This window comes from Tamandua tetradactyla, chromosome 2 (genome assembly GCF_023851605.1).
Source record: "Tamandua tetradactyla isolate mTamTet1 chromosome 2, mTamTet1.pri, whole genome shotgun sequence".
NCBI classification, from domain to species: domain Eukaryota; kingdom Metazoa; phylum Chordata; class Mammalia; order Pilosa; family Myrmecophagidae; genus Tamandua; species Tamandua tetradactyla.
The window spans coordinates 199,345,182-199,365,713 of record NC_135328.1 but is presented as its reverse complement, the minus strand read 5'-3'; the positions used below and the strand labels follow the sequence as shown (position 1 = coordinate 199,365,713).

The window sequence follows — 20,532 nt, the reverse complement described above, 5'->3', positions numbered from 1 at the left end:
TACCTCCCCTGAATGCCCGCTATCTCCCTGTCCCCTTCATATGCAATATACCAGGCAAAGTAAACCCTATACATTCTATCCAAAAGCCCAATGGCCTCTCATTTCCAGGCTCTATATGTGTTGTTCTTTCTGATCAATTTCCACCCTCATCCTCAGGTTCCATGAACAATGAATGAAGCTTTCTGAGGACCAAACCCTTGAATAATGAATGACTGTCACGGAATGACTGAGGTCATCCCTGAGCCACAGGTCTCATCCTCTTGGCCATGGCCAGGAAAAGGGTGAGGCTAGAGAGCAAGGATACGAAGAGAAATGGAAGTCGGCTCCCATTGCGGCAGACATCATGGCCTCCAGGCTTCGTTGTTCTTGGACCCCAAAGCAGTAGCCATTGGCTTTGTCCACAGCTTGCAAAACTCGCTGGATGCTCTCCTTGTCCTGGGCAGGGAGAACAGAAACAGCTCCGTGAGTGATAACAGAGGTGTGAGGAACTCAGTTTATACCAAACTGCTTACAATCTCCAAATAAAAGCCTTCAGTCTTGTCTCATGATGCATTTGTACATGCAGCTTCCTCAATCTAGAGTACCTCTACACCCTCCCAGCAGCCTGGCCAAATTCCGTCTTCCCTGATGACCAACCCACCCTGATGAGAACATATAAGTTCCTCTTAGGCACGCCAACAGTCCCCAGGGTTTATCCCTATTGTAACTCTGATCTTACCATCTAATAAATGCCTAATAACTCATCTGCCTCTCCTACTTGACTGTTTATCTTGAGGTTAGGGACCAATTTATTGAGGTATCCCCAGAGTCTGGCACAGTACCTGGCTAATAGCAGACACCTATCGAATATGAGTAAATCAACCTAGCACTGTTTCATCACCCATCTAATAGTGATAAGAACAGTCCATTAAGAGGGTGTTGGTAGCATAGGATCTCTGGGTACTGAACTGGGGATGAGGAACCAGGGATAGGAACTGGTTCTAGTCATGGCCCCAGAATTTGTCAGTTTGTTAAAAGATCATTTCTGACCAAGATGGCAGAATGAGATGCTCCAGAATTCCGCGGCCCCACAAAATCTTTAAATAACTAACAAAAACTGGCAGAACCATCTTTCTCAGAGTTCTGGAAAACAATTAAAGGGTTACAGTAACTGGGCATCAAGTCAAGTAAAGGGCAACTTAAAAGCAGTAGGAAACACAAAACAGGTCACAGTGAATTTAAAAAGGCTGCAATCATAAAAAGCATCTGTGGTGGTCTGGAGCTATGTACCCCAGAAAAACATGTTCTTAAATTTAATCTGTTACTGTGAGTGTGAACACCATCATAAACAGGACCTTTTGATGGAGTTTAATCCTGTTAGTGGAATCCTTTATAAGCAGAATGAAATCCAGACAGAGAGAGAAAGCCACGGAAACAAGAAGTTGACAGTGAAGAGAACCCAGAATAAAGAAAGGTCAGGAGAAGCCGCTATGTGCATTGCCACGTGATAAGGAGGAGCCTAGGACCAAAGATCACCAGTAGCCAGTCCCAAAACGTCTGTCTTTGGGAATAAAGCACTGACTTTAAAATGCCTTGATTTAGACTTTTTCTTAGTTGCAAAATGTGAACTCATAAATTCCCAGTGTTTAAGCCAATCCATTGCATGGTATTGGCTTGAGCAGCCAAGGAAACTAAAACAGTAATTTCTCTAACTACAATGGAATGAAGCTAGAAATCAGTAACAGAAGGAGACCTGGAAAATTCACAAACGTGAAAATTAAACAATGTACACTTATCAATGGGTGAAAGAAGATATCACAAGGAAAATGAGGAAATATCTAGAGATGAAGGAAAATGAAAATGCAACATATTAAAACTTATGGGATACAGCAAAAGCAGTGATATGTGGGAAATTTATGGCTCTAATGCTTACATTAAAAAAGAAAGACCTCAAATCAGTAACCTAGCCTCACACCTGAAGAAACCAGAAAAAGAGCAAACTAAACCCAAAGCAAGCAGAAGGAAGGAAATAAAAGATCAGAGTGGAGATAGATGAAATAGAAGCCAGAAAAAAATAGTTAGAATCAATGAAAACCAATAGTTGGTTCTTTAAAAAGATAAATAAAATCAGCAAACCTTTAACTAGACAAACGAAAAATAAAGTAGAAGCAAATAGCTAAAATCACAAATGAAAGGAGGAACATTATTACCAATCCTACAGTAATAAAAAGGAATATTAGAGGATACTATAACAAATGCTTGCTATAAAAATTTGTTAATTAGACACCCCAATGAAATGGACAATTCCTAGAAACATGCAAATTACCTAAACTGACTCAAGAAGAAATAAAAGACCCAACTGACCAATGACAAGTAAAGAGACAGAATTAACCAAAAGCCTCCCAACAGAAAAAGGTCAAGAGCCAGATGGCTTCACTTGTGAATTTTACCAAATATTCAAAGAATTACCATCAATTCTGCTCATATTCTTCCAAAATACTGAAAAGGTGGGAACACTTCCTAACTCATTCTATGAGGCCAGTATTAACTAATTGGAAAGCCAGAAAAAGTCATTATAAGTAAATTACAGAATATCCCTTATGAATGCAGAAACAAAAATCCTCAACAATATACTAGCAAGCCAAATCCAATATCACATTAAAAGGATTATATACCATGACCAAGTGGGATTTATCCCAGGTATGCAAGGGTAGTTGTTCAACAAAAGAAAATCAACCTATATAATAGAATGAAGGAAAAAAAACCCCCACATGATTATATCAATAGACACAAAAAAGGCATTTGACAAAATTCAGCACCTCTTTTTGATAAAAACACTCAGCAAACTTGGAACAGAAGGAAAAGTCCTCAACATAATACAGGTCATATATGAAGAATCTACAAATAACATCATACTCCGTGGTAAAAGACGGAAAGCTTTCTTCCTAAGATCAGGAACAAGTCAAGGATACTTACCTTCGTCGCTATTCAACACCACACTGGAAGTACTAGCCAGAGAAATTAAGCAAGAAAAATAAATAAAAGGTATCCAAATTTGGAAAGGAAGATGCTTTCTCTACTTACAGCTGACATGATCCTATGTGTAAAAAATCCCAAAGAATTCACAAGAAAGCTAATAAAGGAATTCTGCAAGGTGGTGGGATTCATGATTAACACTCAAAAATCAGTGATATTTCTATACACCAGCAAATGAACAATTTTCAAAAAGGAAATCAAGAAAACAATTCCAATTATAATAGCAACAAAAAGATTCAAATATCCAGGAATAAATTTAACCAAAGATGTAAAGGACTTGTATACAGAAAATTATACAACACCGCTGAAAGAAATTCAAAGTGACAGTAATCAAAACAGTATGGTACTGGCACGAGGACAGACATATAAAGACCAATGGTACAGAATTGAAGGATCAGAAATAAACACTCACATCTATGGCCAACTGGTTTTTATTGAATATAAACGTTTTATTTTGAAACAATTTCAAACTTATAGGACAGATGTAAAAAGAATATAAAGGGTGGGCCACGGTGGCTCAGCAGGCAGAGTTCTTGCCTGCCATGCCGGAGACTCGGTGTGCTCGTTTGAAAGGATGTACGTACCCTAGAAAAGCCATGTTTTAATCCTAATCCCATTTTGTAAAGGCAGCCGTTTCTTCTAACCCCTATTCAGTACTGTATGTTTGAAAACTATAATTAGATAATTTCCCTGGAGAAGTGATTTAATTAAGAGTGGTTGTTAAACTGGATTAGATGGAGGCATGTTTCCACCCATTTGGGTGGGTATTTTTTTTTTAATCAATTTATTTTTTATTTATGATACAAAACCACATACAAACATAAACTATCTTATCATATGATCATTCCATTCTTGTTATATAATCAATAGCTCACACTATCATCACATAGTTGTATATTCATCATGATCATTTCTTAAAACATCTGCATCAATTCAGAAAAAGAAAAAGAAAACAGAAAAAAATTCATACATACCATACTTCTTACCCCTCCCTCACCAATCACCAGCATTTCAATCTCCTAAATTTATTTTAACATTTGTTCCCCCTATTATTTATTTATTTTTAATCCATACGTTTTACTTGTCCATCAATAAGGTAGACAAAAGGAGCATTAGACACAAGGATCTCACAACCACAGTCACACTGCGACAGCCATATGATCATACAATTATCTTCAAGAAACACGGCCACCGGAGCAAAGCTCCACATTTTCAGGCAGCTCCCCCCAGCCTCTCCATTACACCTTAACTAAACAGTTGATGTCTATTTAATGCGTAAGAATAACCTCCAGGATAACCTCTCAACTCTGCTTGGAATTTCTCAGCCACTGACACTCTATTTTGTCTCATTTTCCTCTTCCCCCTTTTGGTCGAGAAGATATTCTCAATCCCTTAATGCTGAGTTCCAGCTCATTCTAGGATTTCTGTCCCACGTTGCCAGGAAGCTCCAGACCCCTGGGAGTCATGTCCCACGTAGAGAGGGGGAGGACAGTGAGTTTGCTTGCTGTGTCGGCCAAGAGAGAGGCCACATCTGAGCAACAGAAGAGGTTCTCTTGGGGGTGACTCTTAGACCTAATTTTAAGTAGGCTTAGCCTATCCTTTGTGGGATTAAGTTTCATCTGAACAACCCCCAAGATTGGAGGCTCGGCCTATTGCTTTAGCTGTCCCCACTGCCTGTGAGAACATCAAGTATTCTCCACTTGGGGAAGTTGAATTTTCCCCCTTTCTCACCATTCCTCCTACGGGACTCTGCAAATACTTCCCTATTCTCTGTTCAAATCGCTCTGGGATTTATCTGGGCATCACTCTGGACAAACCTATAAAATCCCATGCCCTACACAAGGTTTCAAGTACTATGGTGTTTGATTAAGCTGTCCACATAAGTTATATTAGGAAGTGCACTAGTCAAAACATAAATTTTGTACCAATAAATATTTTTTGCTTGTTTCACACATACATTAAAGTTTTAAAATATTAATTACCATCTATTTTCAACACCCTGCATTACTGACATTCCTTTGTTCTTCCTCATGCAGAAACATTTTAAAATTTGCACATTTAGTCACTATCATTATACACTCTAGGCATTCCTAGATTATACATACCATCTCAGTTTTTTAACTTTTTTTTTAACATGGGCAGGCACTGGGAATTGAACCTGGGTCCTCTGGCATGGCAGGCAAGCATTCTTGCCTGTTGAGCCACCGTGGCCCACCCACCATCTCAGTTTTTATTGTCTATCTTCCCTTCTGATTTCATTTGTGCCCCCCCCATGCCTCCTCCCTCTATCATTCTCACATTCAGCTTCATTCAGTGTTCTAACATTATTGTATTACAGTTAGGTAGTATTGTGCTATCCATTTCTGAATTTTTACCATCAGTCCTGTTGCACTGTCTGTATCCGTTCAGCTCCAATTACCCAATATATACCCTATTTCTATCTCCTGATGGTCTCTGTTACCAACTGAAATTCTCCAAGTTCATTCACTAATGTCAGTTCATATCAGTGAGACCACAATATTTATCCCTTTGTTTCTGGCTAATCTCACTCAGCATAATGTCCTTAAGGTCCATCCATGTTGTTACATGCTTCATGACTTTATTCTGTCTTACAGCTGCATAATATTCCATCGTATGTATATACCACTGCTTGCTTAGCCATTCGTCTGTTGATGGACATTTTGGCTGTTTCCATCTCTTTGCAATTGTAAATAATGCTGCTATAAACACTGGTGTGCAAATGTCCATTTCAGTTCTTGCCCTCATGTCCTCGGAGTAGATACCTAGCAATGGTATTGCCGAATAATATGGCAATTCTATACTTAGCTTCCTGAGGAACTGCCAAACTGCCTTCCACAGTGGTTGTACCATTTGACATTTCCACCAACAGTGGATAAGTTAGTGGATAAGTTATCTCTTTCTCCACATCCTCTCCAGCACTTGTCATTTGCTGTTTTATTGATAATGGCCATTCTGGTGGGTGTGAGATGATATCTCACTGTGGTTTTGCTTTGCATTTCCCTAATAGCCAGGGAAGTTGAGCATCTTTTCATGTGCCTTTTGGCCATTTCTATTTCCTCTTCTGAGAAGTGTCTGTTCATGTCTTTTGCCCATTTTGTAATTGGGTTGTCTGTCTTTTTGTTGTTGAGTTGAACCATATCTATATATTCTGGATACTAGAACTTTATCTGATATATCATTTCCAAATATTGTCTTCAGGTGAGTCTTGATTAGTTTCTGGAGTCCTATAAAGGAGGAAACATATTGGAGAGAGCAAGAGATTCGGAGAGAGCAGAGAATGCTGTAGCACCATGAAGCAGAGTGCACCAGCCAGCAACCTATGAAAATGAAGAAGGAAAACGCCTCGTGGGGAGCTTCATGAAACTGGAAGCCAGGAGAGAAAGCTAGCAGATGATGCTGTGTTCACCATGTGCCTTTCCAGATGAGAGAGAGAAACTCTGACTATGTTCACCATGTGACTTCTCACTTGAGAGAGAAACCCTGAACTTCATCGGCCTTCTTGAACCAAGGTATCTTTCCCTGGATGCCTTAGATTGGACATTTCTATAGACTTGTTTAAATCGGGACATTTTCTCAGCCTTAGAACTGTAAACTAGCAACTTATTAAATTCCTCTTTTTAAAAACCATTCCGTTTCTGGTACATTGCATTCTGGCAGCTAGCAAACTAGAACACCCGGGTTTGGGTTCAATTCCCAGTGCGTGACCATGCAAAAAAAAAAAAGGAGAAAAAAGGAATAAAAAATCCACGTGAAAATCTCCAACATACCTCCTCACCCAGTCATTCCATCCACCCAGCCACCCACCTATCTACCTACCTATTTTCTAAACACTTGAGACTATGTTGTATATATCATGTTCCTAAATACTTACTACTTGTATGTACTTTCCTTAAAAGCAAGGATATTCACTTATGTAATCACTCTTAGTATAGTTATCAAATTCAAGAAATGTTACATTGATATAAAACTTACATCCAATTTTCTCCTATGCCCCAATGATGTCTTTTGGGGCCTTTTCTCCTCCATTATTATACAGTCCAAAATCATGTATTGCATTTAGTTGTTATTGTCTCTTTAGTCAGTCTCTTTTTCTTTTTATTTATTGAAAGAAACAGTGGCCATGTTTCTTGAAGATGATGGATAATGATATAGCTTTCGCAATGTGACTGCATGATTGTGAAAACCTTGTGTCTGATGTTCCTTTCATCTATGGTTATGGGCAGATGAGTAAAACACATGGGTTAAAAATAAATAAATAGGGACTTCCGGGAAGATGGCCAACTAGAGTAGCTTGAGATTAGCCCTGCTCCACAGAAAAGTTAGAGAAGGGACAGGAGTGTGATTGAAGCAGCATTTTGGAGTGCATCTGAACCTGGAGAGCCTTCTGCCCCACATGTGACGGCCCTGGTTGCAGAGGCTGAGGAACTAAAAGGCAGAAAGCTAGAGCATAGCCTGGCGAGGAGACATGGAGTGGCGGAGTCCACGGATGGGAGCACGAGACTAGGAAGTAAGCCAGGCAGCATTCCCTGGGTGCACTACCCTCAGCAAGACAGCTCCGTGACTGGCGACTCACCCCACACCCCACACCCCACGCCACTGAACCCTCTCACCCACTCCCATTCCCCACGATCTGGGTGCCCCCACCCCATCAGCTCCAAGTGCATGTACCTGCCTCCCACCGCCACCACAATTGCAGCCCAACCCACCTCTCCTGCATCCCTCCCAAGCACTACCTCCCACTCCCTGTTCCCTGCAGGCTGTTGCCAGCGAATAAAAGTTATGGGCACTAACTCCATACTTAGGCTATACCCCTTCCCCTACACATAGTGTCGCACAGCCTCAACCCATCCTCCCTGAGCTCAGCGCATCCATTTATGGCACTCCCAGGCCCATGCACGCGCTCAGGCCCCCAATCACATCATTCAGCTCTAGGAACTGCACACTACAGCAGTCCTAGAACTGCGCATGTGCAAAGCCCTCAGCCTCACTCCCCAGCTCTGAGAAAGTGCCGACCGGCACAGCCAGGTCACATCTGCCCCCAATCCACAAAGTCATAACGCCGAACTGCTGCAACTTTATGCAAGTGCACAAAGGGCCCCATGCCTTAGACAGCACACACCAGGATTATGTTCCCCAGACCAGTGCACTCGCACAGCTACATCCTCCCTGGCTGCTGGGTGCCCATGTTCACAAGCATCAGTGTAACATCCCCAACCTGCACCCATACCTGCCCTGAAACAAATCACCTTACTCAGTGCTCCACCCTGTGCCCTGCTTCTTGCTGTACAACCATCCCGCAAACACAAGGCCTTAGACTACTGAAAGAAATCAACTTCCAAAGTAAATTAACAAGATATCTACATGTGACGAAGACAGCAGAAGATCACTACGCATATCACAATGCAGACAGATATCGCCCTGCCTAATGACCAAATTAAAACACCTAAGGAGACAAAGACATTGGAACAACTAATCAAAGAAGTTCATACAACTCTACTTAATAAAATAAGCAGGATAGCAAATAACATAAAGGAGATCAAGAAGACAGTAGAAGAGCACAAAGAGGAATTTGAAAGAATAAATAGAAAAATAGTGAAATTACAGAGACTGAAGACTGTTGACCAAATAAAAAACATAACAGAGGCACACAACACCAGATTTGAAGAGACAGATGAAAGAATAAGTAATATAGAGGACAGGATAATTGACTCCGAAGACTCAAAACAGCTAATGGCAAAAAAGACGGAAAAAATTCAATGGGAACTCAGGGAAATGACAGACAAAACAAAGCACACAAATATAAGAATCATTGGTGTCCCAGAAGGAGAAGAGAGGAGTAAAGGGCTAGGAAGAGTAGTTGAGGATATAATGGGGGAAAACTTCCCATCCCTCATAAAGGACTTAATATACAAGTCAAAGAAACCCAAAGAATTCCAAACAGAATAAATCCAAACAAGCCTTCCCCAAGGCACATACTAATCAGCCTGTCAAATGTTGAAGAGAAGCAGAAAATCCTGAAAGTGGCAAGAGAAAAACAATCTACCACATACAAGGGAAATCAAATAAGATTGAGTTCAGACTACTCAACTAGCACCCTGGAAGCAAGAAGGCAGTGGTATGATATATTCAAGATCCTGAAAGAGAAAGACTTCCAGCCAAGAATTCTATACCTAGCCAAATTGTCCTTTAAAAGTGAGGGAGAGATTAAAGTTTTCACAGACAAAGAAGTCCTGAAAGAATTTGTCATCAAGAGACTGGCCCTAAGAGAAATACTAAAAGGAGTTATGCCAGCTGGAAAAAAAAAAAAAGACAGGAGAAGGAGGTCTGGAGGAGGGCACAGAATTGAAGAGTAGCACTAAGGGTAACATAAAGAATACAAAGAGTAAGAGGGAAAAGAATATATAGATCTGACAAATAAAATAAAAAAGATAAGATGGTGGAATCAAGAAATGCCTTTTTCAGTAATAACTTTTAATGTTAATGGACTAAACTTACCAATGAAAAGATACAGACTGGAAGAATGGATTAAGAAACATAATCCAGCTATATGCTGTTTACAAGAGACTCATCTTAGACACAAGTATACAAATAGATTGAAAGTGAAAGGATGGAAAAAGATCTTCCACGCCAGTTGTAACCAAAAGAAAGCAGGAGTAGCTGTACTAATATCAGACAAAATAGACTTTAAATGTAAAGACATCATACAAGACAGGAAGAGATGGGTGAACCGTTAGCTAATGAGGTTGAACTTCAATGTAAGGGAATAGATAGGAGCGAAGGTGATTCTCTAGTGGGTCTAGAAGTAACATCACCATATTGAAGATGAACAAGATTGAAAGGGGTTGTACAGACCTACGTGTCCCACTGACTCACACTAGAAATATGAATGAGCTCTTATAAGAATTACTTCAAAGATAAGATTGTTGTATAAAGAGTGTTCAAGTCCAGGGTATTGGGGAAAACCGCCATTGCATGCTATGAGCTATGTCCAAAAGGAAACCATCAGCATTACCAGAGCAACAGCTGAAGTAAATAATGGGGTGAGGGACAAGAGTTAAGAGGAGGTTTACATTTTCTATTTGGTGAGGATGTGTTTAGTGGTTTTCTGTCTCTTGGGAACAATGAAATGATTTAGAATTTAGAATGTTGATAGACTGTGGACTTTGGGCCCTCTACCTGCTTCCCAATGAATGCGGGTGGCTGAAGGCTGCAGTGATGGAGAAGAAGAATGGCAAACGATGATGTATACTTATGAACAAAGGCTGTGCAGCTACAAACAGGAACAATGTCGTGAGGCATGCAACGATGTGAATGAACGTGTGGGACATTTGGTGAGACAAAATAAGCCAGAAACAAAAAACTAAAAATGTTAGGGTCACCTTTAGAAAATGCTTATAAGAAAACAGGGGCCTAGACTGTAAACTTTTAGAGCAGACACATTAAGTCCAGAGTGGTGATTATTATTTCTGGATTTTAAGAGATTGTTTTATATATAATCTGATATTTAGAGGTAAGAACAAAGCTGAACAGGTTGCGGTTAAAATAATTTAGAACATAGAGGTAAGGAAGACGATCTCTATATTTCAGAACCATACATACTCTTTGAGACCAACAGAAGAAAGGTTTATTTGATCTGGAACTGAAATTTTCTGTAGTGCACGATCCAATCCAACCTATCTGTATAGCTTATATGAACAAATGAAATACAGAGAGCACAGAATGAGAAAGAGATACTTTAATCCTGTATAGATTATTGTAATGCCTGGAAAAATCCTAGAGTATATTAAGCAGATAATCAAAAAGTATTGGCAAAGTACCCTGAAGGAGGAGAGAAAGACTATGGAACTATTAAACCTTACCATCAGGGAATCCCCTGATACTGTGTCAAACTTTTTATTTATTTATTTATTATTATTATTATTTTTTACATGGGCAAGCACCAGGAATCGAACCCGGGTCCTCTGGCATGGCAGGCAAGCATTCTTGCCTGCTGAGCCACCGTGGCCCGCCCTGTGTCAAACTTTAGGGACATCCAAATCAATAGGCCATTTCCTTGATCATAAGGCTTACTCTTGTCAAGCTTATGTAGGTAGCATAGACGCTTAGACTATATAGGCATGCCTAAGAGTTACTTCTGGAGGACCTCTGTTGTTGCTCAGATGTGGCCTCAGTCTCTCTAAGCCAAACTCTGGGAGTGAAATCATTGCCCTCTCCCTTATGTGGGATATGACATCCAGAGGTGAAAGTCTCCCTGGTGACGTGGGAGAGGACTCCCAGGAATGAATCTAGACCTAGCACCATGGGATCAACTTTACATCCTGACCAAATGGGGGAAAAGAAGTGTAATTAATGAAGTATCAGTGGCAGAGAGAGTTCAAGTAGAGTAGAGGGGATACTCGGGAGGTTGCTCTTATGTAAGCTTCAGGGAGATCTTGCTACCTATCATAACCTGCCAACTCCCATACAAGACCAATCCAGCAGAACACTCAGGGCAATTTATAAGATTCCATGAGGGTTTCAGGCACTAGAGTAACTTGCCAGAAACCTACAACCTCCAGATGGGTCCCTGGTCCAGAGAAGTCCTGAAACCTAGCCCAGCCTCTCCAGAACATCAGATGTTTCCATCTCCCTACCCCATATCAGTGACAGACCCTTCCAATATAAAAAATCTAGAATTGCCATAGCTGAAACAACCTCAGTGAGAGGTATGGAAAGATCAAAGGTGAAGGTGGAATTATACTCAGAAGATAGGACTTAACAAATGAATATGAATGCTGAATTATTAAACTGGTATCTTTTAGTCTCCAGTATTTTAGAGTAACTAGAAGTAAAAACCTAAAATTGTGAAATTGTAACCCATGTCAAAGTTTGAAATATGTTTGACAACTAATTGTGGTGCTGTGCTTTGAAATTTATAGCTTTTTTTGTATGTATGTTATTGTTCACAAAAAAAGGGAAAAAAAGTTGATTGTGATGATAAAAAAGTATTTAAGCCCTCTAGCCTCCTATATTCTGGAGCACTAGAAGGAAAAATATGAGAGGATCATATGGTAGCCCATGACAAACTAGTGTTTGAATGCCAGGAGCTAACAACAACAAAACAGGATAAAAAGAAAACAGGTTTCCCACTCTTTGCTGACTGACCTGTGCAACTCCTCTCCCTCAGGGCTTATCCATACAGAAGGTAGAGAGTAGATCCATGGCAATGTATAGAGCCTTCCTAATCCTGAGAATGCCTCTTGTCTTATACATGGGCTTGTGAACCTAGAAATTCCCACACATGGTTCAGCATGTTCCCTCTTCTCTAGGAAACAGTTTCCTGACAGTCCCAGGCAGGAAACTACATGTCCTAGAGTCAGCAATCCTTTGCCCCAGGTAGTAACACTTGACTGATCTCCTACAGCTTTTGGTGAGCCTTCTTCTACACGCAGGACAAATTCTGGGACAGCAGACACACATGCTCCCAGTATGTGCACGAGAGCTACTGTGCTCCGTCTGGAACCAGAACTGGGGATGTGTACTGGGAATGTGGGCCAGCTCCACATGGAGCTGGTGAGGGGCCAGGGGCCAGCTGGGATACCACAAGATCCTACTGCTTTTAAGCGGTCTTTTTCTCAATTTGGTACTCACTCTGTTACTGCAATCCTTTATTTTCTGGTGCTTTTAGAAAAATGTTTCTGCCAATTCTTGCTGGTTGTTCAAAGCTTCTGTAGAAGGAGAGAACCCTGAGGCATCTCACTCCACCATCTTGGTAAGCATTTTATTGCCAGTTGATTTTTTTGTTTTGTTTTGTTTTGTTTTAAATACACTTTTATTTTAATCTCAGACTTCTTTTTTTTTTACATTTTGTTATATGGCATACACTTTAATTCTGAGTCTTAGGTGTTACACCCATACTTAAAAAGTTCTAAGAAACTACTAGGTTATACAAACAGCAAAGCATTTCAGGATTTAGAAATAACACTTGAAGCTCAAGAGTAAATGTGACTTCTGTAAGAGCTTACAACTTTTTTTCATTTATCATCACAATTGACTTTTTTGTGTGTGAAAAATAACATATACAAAAAAGCAATAAATTTCAAAGCACATCACAACAATTAGTTGTAGAACAGATTTCAGAGTTCGATATGGGTTACAATTTCACAATTTTACGTTTTTACTTCTAGCTGCTCTAATATACTGCAGACTAAAAACATCAATATAAAGATTCAGCAATCATGTTAATTTGTTAAACCCTACCTTCTCTGTATAACTTCACCATCAACTTTGATCTTTCTCCCACTCTTCAGGAGTATTTGGGCCATGCCCATTCTAACTTCTCATGTTGGAAGGGATTGTTGATACTAGGGAATAGGGGGATGGAACTAGTTGATGATCTGGAGAGACTGGGTACTCTGCATTTCAGGACTTATCTGGTCCAGAGACCCACCTGGAGGTTGTAGGTTTCTGGAAAGTTACCCTAGTACATGGAACCTTTGCAGAATTGTATATAATGTCCTAAGCGTTCTTCAGGATTGGCAGGAATGTTTTCTTTTCTTTTTTTTAATGTTCATCATCATGATCGTTTCTTAGAACATTTGCATCAATCAATTCAGAAAAAGAAATAAAAAGAAAACAGAAAAAAAAATACATACCATACCTCTTAACTTTCCCTTTCATTGACCACTAGTATTTCATTTACTTTATTTTATTTTTAATTTAATTTTTAATTTAATTTTATTTAAACATTTGTTCCCCCTATTATTTATTTATTTTTAATCCATATATTTTACTCATCTGTCAATAAGGTAGATAAAAGGAGCATCAGACACAGGGTTTTCACAATCACAGTCACATTGCGAAAGCTATATCATTATACAATCATCTTCAAGAAACATTCACCAGGTGATTTTTGACAGAGGTGATATGTCTACTCCATGGGAAAAGAATGATCTCTTCATTAACTGGTGCTGGGAAAACTGGATATTCACAAGCAAAAGAATGAAAGAGGACGCCTACCTCCCACCATATAAAAAAAATTATCGGCGGGCCGCGGTGGCTCAGTGGGCAAGAGTGCTTGCCTGCCATGCCGGAGGACCCCGGTTCGATTCCCGGCCCCAGCCCATGTAAAAAACAAACAAACAAACAAAAAATAATAAAATAAACAAAATACTTTAAAAAAAAAAAAAAAATTATCTCAGAATGGATCAAAGACCTAAATGCAGAACTAAAAGTATAAAATTTCTAAATGAAAACATAAGGGAATACCTTCAGGACCTTATATCAGATAATGGATTTTTAAGACTTTACACAAAAAGCATAAGCAACAAAAGAAAAAACAAATAAACCGGACCTCATTAAAATTAAAAACTTCTGTGTATCACAAAGATTAATAAATATAAAAAATAAATTAAAAAAAACTTTTGTGTATCAAATGATATTATCAATAAAGTGAAAAGACAACCTACAAAATGGGAGAAAATTCTGAGAAAACATCTATCTGATAAGGGTTTAATATCCAGACTAGATAAAGAATTCCTTCAACTCAATGACAAAAGACCTAATTTAAAAATGGGCCAAAGAGCCCAGCCTCTCCAGAACATAAGATAGTTCCATTTCCTGACCCCATATTAATGAAAGACCCTTCTAATATGAAAAATTTAGAATTGCCACAGCCCAAACACCCCTAAAGAGAGGGATGGAAAGATCAAAGGTGATGGTGGAGTTATATATAGAAGACAGGATTTAACAAATGAATATGAACGCTGAATCATTAAATTGATATCTCTTTTAGTCTCCAGTATTTTAGAGCAGCTAGAAGTAAAAACCTAAAATTGTGTTAAACTCTGAAATATGTTCTACAACTAATTGGGGTGCTGTGCTTTGAAATTTATAGCTTTTTTGTATATATGTTATTTTTCACAAAAAAAATGAAGGAAAAAAAGTCGATTGTGATGATAAAAAAACACTTAAGCCCTCTAGCCTCCTATATTCTGGAGCAGCTAGAGGGAAAAACATGAGCATTGTAAGGTAACCCATGACAAACTCTGGGATCTGTCCTGTAACCACCTGTTGAAGAGTGCTTTGAAAACCATTGCTTTGTATATATGTTATACTATACAATAAAAAAGTTAAAAAAAAAATGAGTCAAAGACTTGAATGGACACAGCTCCAAAGAAAATAAACAAATTGTCAATAAATACAGGAAAAAGATGTTCCATATCATTAGTCATAAGAGAAATGCAAATTAAGACCACAAGAAGGTATCATGTCACACCCACGAGAAAGGCTATTACTTTAAAAATGGAAAATAACAAATGTTTGCAAGGACACAGAGAAATAGGAACCCTTGTACATTGTTGGTAGGAATGTAAAATGGTGCAGCCATTGTGGAAAATAGTTTGGGTTTCTTCAGAATGTTAAATATAGAATTAGCATATGGTCTGGCAATTTTACTTCTAGGTATATATCCAAATGCATTACAAGCAGGGACTCAGATATTTACATATTAATGCTCAAAGGAGCATTACTCACAAAAGCCAAAAGATGGAAGGAACCCTAGTGTCTATCAACGGATGAATGGATAAACAAAATGTGATCTATCTATACAATGGAGTATTATTTAGCCATAAAAAGGAATGATGTTTTGACACAGGCTATGATACCTGTTAACGTTGAAGACTAAATGAAATAAGCCAGACACAAAAGAACAAATATCGTTTGATCTTGTTCATATGAAATAACTAAAATATGCAAATTCATAAAACAGAATGTAAATTCCAGGTTAACAATGGCAGGGGTAGGGGTGGGGAATGGGGAGTTAATACTTAAGGGTGCAGTGTTTCTGTTGAGATGATGGAAGAGTTTTAATAATATCAAATGATGATGACAGAAAAACTGTGAATATAACTATTACCACTAAATCGTATACTTGAGAGTGGTTAAAATGGGAAATATTATTTGTATATATATTACCACAATAAAAATTTAAAAAAAGGAATAGTATACAAATCAGATGGTGTGAAGGACAGATCCAGGTAATATATGTAGAATCCTTAGTATAGTGCCTGCTTTCATTAAGTGGTAGTTTTTATGATTAATGTCAGAGGGTTCAATCTACTCTTTTCAGAAGAGAATGGTGTGACACTAGAAAGGGAGACAAGTTACTTCAAGGTTAGCCACTGTAAAAAGGATTCTAACATGTACCTGGGTCTCCCTGGTTTTTATCTCTGCAGGGTGCACGGTAGGAAGCAGATGAGTTGAGCACCAATTTGAGCGTAATGTTAAACATAAAGTTATTTGGAAACTTAAAAAAAAAAGAGTAACGTGATGCTATGAAATACATTTTATATTTTAAAAATAAGGCAATTAAAAATAAAACAAAAATAAAGTTTCACTGGTCGTAACAAATATACCACACCAATGCAAAGAGTTAAAAAATAACAGGTTGGTATATGGGAATCCTGTATTTTATGCGTGATTGTTCTATAAACCCACAATTTCTCTAGTAAAAATTGAAAAAAAAAAAGTCAATAGGAGGTTACCCATCTTGAAGAAGGTTACCCATCTTGAAGTCAATAGGAGGTTACCCATCTTGAAGATGTTTTTTTAAAGAGACACCTCAGGTCAATTCCCTTGCTGATGAATTTCTGAACTCAACCATTTTCACACTGAGGAGGGAATGTGTGTAAAGAGGACCCAGTATTACAAAATAGATGGGATCAGAAGTCTGGTCCAACTCCTTTGTTGAAATTCTGCCCCCCATAATCACTGGCCCTGAAACTAAAGGACACATACCTTTGTTCTGCGTTGAACAGAGCAAAGACCACCGTTTGTGCCCTCAAAGCTTCTGGTACCCTTGGCTTGGTGAGGTCCTAGATACTATCAGAGCCTACAACCAAGAAGAGGCCTCCTGGTCCCCAGTACCTGGATGTTGAGAGGGATGAAGGAGACCAGGCTGTAGTCTTCAATGAGCTGCACCAGTTTTTTGTTGAGCTGGCGGTAGTGGCGGAAGAAACGGTCAGAAGCTAGGTGGTCCAGCAGGTAGGAGAGGTCCAGAACCTCTGTGTAGAAGTCCAGGTTGAAGGCTAAGGAGAGAAATCAGTGCTCAGGAGTAGATGGCATTGGGTCAAAATCCTGACAACAGAGACCATACTTTCTTTCTTTGGTTTCATTCAACAAATATTTGTTGAGGCAATAAAATGAGGTGAATAAGGAGAGAATACTGGCTCTGTTATTTACTAGCTATATGGGCAGGTATTTCACCTCAGGGGTGGTATAGTGTCTGGTACAAAAAATATTTAATCAATGGCAGAAATGATGATAACGATCATGGATCAAGAATCATGCTTGGTGCTAGAACCAAAGCAGGGAACATGGTTTCCTCCTTAAGGAGCTCACAGTCAAGTAGTACCCCCAGGCCTGCACATGTAGTGGAAAGACTTCATAAATGCTGGTCAAATAGCATGAATGATACATTTAGTATCCAGGATGGTCTCTTGGGTAGATAACTTCCCTTTCTGGGCTCGTTTCTTCTTAATACAAAATGAAGAGAAAAGATTCTGAGGTCCCTGATTCAATTCTACGAACTTCCCATCAGAAGAAAGTGGGGTCCCTCTCCTGGCAGTCCATTTCTGCTCAGATCATGCAAGCACTTAGGCTGCTTGGTAGATCTGTTTCAAAGTAAGATGGGGAATCAGGCTGTTATAGATAACTCACTTCCTGTGCCCTACCTCCAAGCTCAATAAGCAAACTATTAATCAGAAATTAAGAACGAAGGTTCAAGAATGAAGGTGTCCTGTGCACCCCAACAAAAACTTCCTAGATTGCCTGAAAGGTACGGTTCTGAGAAATGACAATATGGAGCCAGATACACTTAGATTTGGATTGCATCTCAGCTAACTTATTAGTTGTGTGCATGACTTTGAGTAGTTCATGTAATGTCTCTGGGCCTTGGTTTCTTCATCTGGTTTGCAAATAAGTCTTTTGTGAGAATGACTAGTAAGAGTCGGAGCTAGAAAGGACCACCATATAGCTATCTGGGTTGGAGACCGTGACAGGGAGAAGGGCTAAAGAGAACTGCAAATTTGGGTACAGAGAAAATGCGGTTTCTGAGCTTGCCAAAAGATGGACCAAGATGCTGTGCTGCAGTGGTCCCTTCACAGTGTTGATGTGCCTCTATGTCCTGGCTGTCAGCCAGTTGGTCTCCCTGGACAAGGCTCCTGATTCATCACTTTCCTAATAACCTCCCTCCCTGCTTATGCTTGGTCATTTTAGTTGCTCTTCTCTAGGTTTCTTTGTGGCCAGTGATGCTAGCTAGGGTACTGATGCCCCCAGCTTAGGAGAGCACTAATTCGGCAGGAAAAATAAAAAGCTGGCTGAGGGCCCCCTAGGCAACTGCCCTATCTTGTAACAGCCAGCATTTGGAATCCTTAGTTTTCCCTCCTTTGACAAAGAGCACCCACGCCTATCCACTGGCTTGGTCAGAAACCTGAGAATCATCCCTAATTCCTCTTGCTCTTTTACCCATAATGTCCAATCCCTAGGAAGTCTTGCCAATTCTACTTCCTGTTTAGGTTTTGAATATATCCATTTCTCCTCATGCCCACTACACATGATTGGGCTGCTGCAAAAACCTTTTAATTGATCTTTGCTTTCACGTTTACTCCTTTCAATCCATTCTTTACAAAGCAGTCAAAATGATCTTTACAGATCATACCACTCCCTTGCTTAATATTCATCAGTGGCTTTCCTCTGTGTTTAAAAAGTACATTGTCTGGCCATTGTCTACCTTTCTGACCCTCATTTCCTATCACTTTCCTGACCACTATCTTAGCTAATCTGGACTCTTTTTCCCCCCTTTTCTTAAAACACAGAAAGTTATTTCCTGCTTAAGAGGCTTTTCCCCTACCACTACAGTCCTTGGCTGGCTCCTTCTCAGCATCTTCAGCTTTTACCTCAGATGTCACTGCTTTCGAGAGCAGTCCCTCACTCCCAGCCACTCGCTGTCACATCCCCCTTTTTAAATTTCATCGTAATACATATCACCATCTGTAGCTCTAACTGACAAAGAGTAACACAAAATAAACAGGCAAGGGTCAGGACCTGCCTAAGACTACCATTGTTAAGGCTTCAGCAGAAATCTGCCTCAATCCTAGCCAGCCACTTTCTGACAGACTCAGAAGCCCTTACCCAGCTTCCCATAGTGCTCAATGAGGTCCATCTTGGAAAGGAGGTTGATGTGGGGTAGCTCCACATGCAGCATGGTGGCCAGGGAGGTACACAATACTGAAATGAACTTGGCTGGGTCTGTGCAGTAATGAGAATCTACCAAGTGGACTGCAGTCAGCTGGGAGAGAAAGAGACAAAATGAGATTTTGTCTGGGGAGGCCAAGAATATTAGGTCTTATGTCATGCCATCAGATAGCGGGGGTTCCTGAGGACAAAGGCAAATCTTCCCCATTAGTCTACTCCTGCTTGTTTCATGCTAACAGCCACCCTAGTCTTCTTCCAGAGGATATGGGGCATTTTTTTCTTAAAAGATATCTAGCACTGAGCCTCTCAGTGGACAACTGGCTCACTTCCCACTGCACCTGACTCCATTATTTGCACTTATTTGCCCGCTAACTCACAATGACAACCATTGTGCCACTTTACACATAACCCCTTCTATACTTCTAAAAATCCCAAGTTGAGTATTAACATATCTATTTTACAAATGAGGAAACTGAACTTCAGAGAGGGGAACCAACTTACACAGGACCACACAACCAGTCAGGACAGAGCCCTGAACACAATACATTTTACTCCAAAATGACTCAGCCCCTACCTCATTTTGACGTGGGCGTGACACACAACCTCCCCCCTAAACCTTAGTTCCTCCATCTGTATAACGGGTCTCCCGGACCCAAGACGCACCCTGAGGTCCCACTGCGCCATCTGAGAGAAGATGCTGCGTAGGGCGCCGTGGTGCGTGCAGAGCTCCACCTGGCCGGGGCAATCGAAGAGAAAGTAATGGCCACGGAGGGGATCAAGCTTGGCACGCAGCCAGTCCAAGTTGGCCTCCAGGTATTCCATGCAGTAAAGCAGGCCGCCGTTGGGCCCTAGCCGCAACGCGTCCATCACGTCCGCCAGTCCTACCAGCTCGCCCACGTCCACGGCGCACTCGTACGGCAGCCCCTCGTTGGCCGGGTCCAAGTTCACCACAGCCACGCGACGGCCCAGCGCGCGCAGGAATTCACTCATGCCCAGGCAGTACGTGGTCTTCCCAGATCCCGGCGGACCGATCACCGCCTGTCCGAAGGCCGTGGTCGGGGCGGTCCCCGCCATGGATGAAACACAGCCCCGTGAAAAGCCGGGAAGCTCAGCGGAAAAATGGGCCGGAAACAGACCCCAGGGCGGAGGATCTTCAACGTGCACCTCAGTGAGGGCTAACGGTGAGGCCCGGGGATCACGTAAAGCAAAACCGCCACTAAAGCCAGCAAACCTCCCGGAACTGACCGAGGTCAGCGCTCGACT

General features: G+C 40.5%; 1 protein-coding gene across 1 annotated transcript in view; it reads right to left on the bottom strand.

Annotated features, from left to right (window-relative positions):
* Nucleotides 1-20,532, bottom strand: part of GPN2 (GPN-loop GTPase 2) — a 25,625-nt gene extending 5,093 nt beyond the window's left edge. Inside the window, exons 1-4 of the mRNA XM_077150702.1 lie at nucleotides 19,933-20,532; nucleotides 19,207-19,363; nucleotides 16,942-17,102; nucleotides 305-435 (exon numbers count right to left, since the gene is read on the bottom strand). Of these exons, the coding sequence (XP_077006817.1) occupies nucleotides 305-435; nucleotides 16,942-17,102; nucleotides 19,207-19,363; nucleotides 19,933-20,343 (860 nt within the window). The 5' untranslated portion in view covers nucleotides 20,344-20,532. The remainder of the gene's footprint in view (nucleotides 1-304; nucleotides 436-16,941; nucleotides 17,103-19,206; nucleotides 19,364-19,932) is intronic.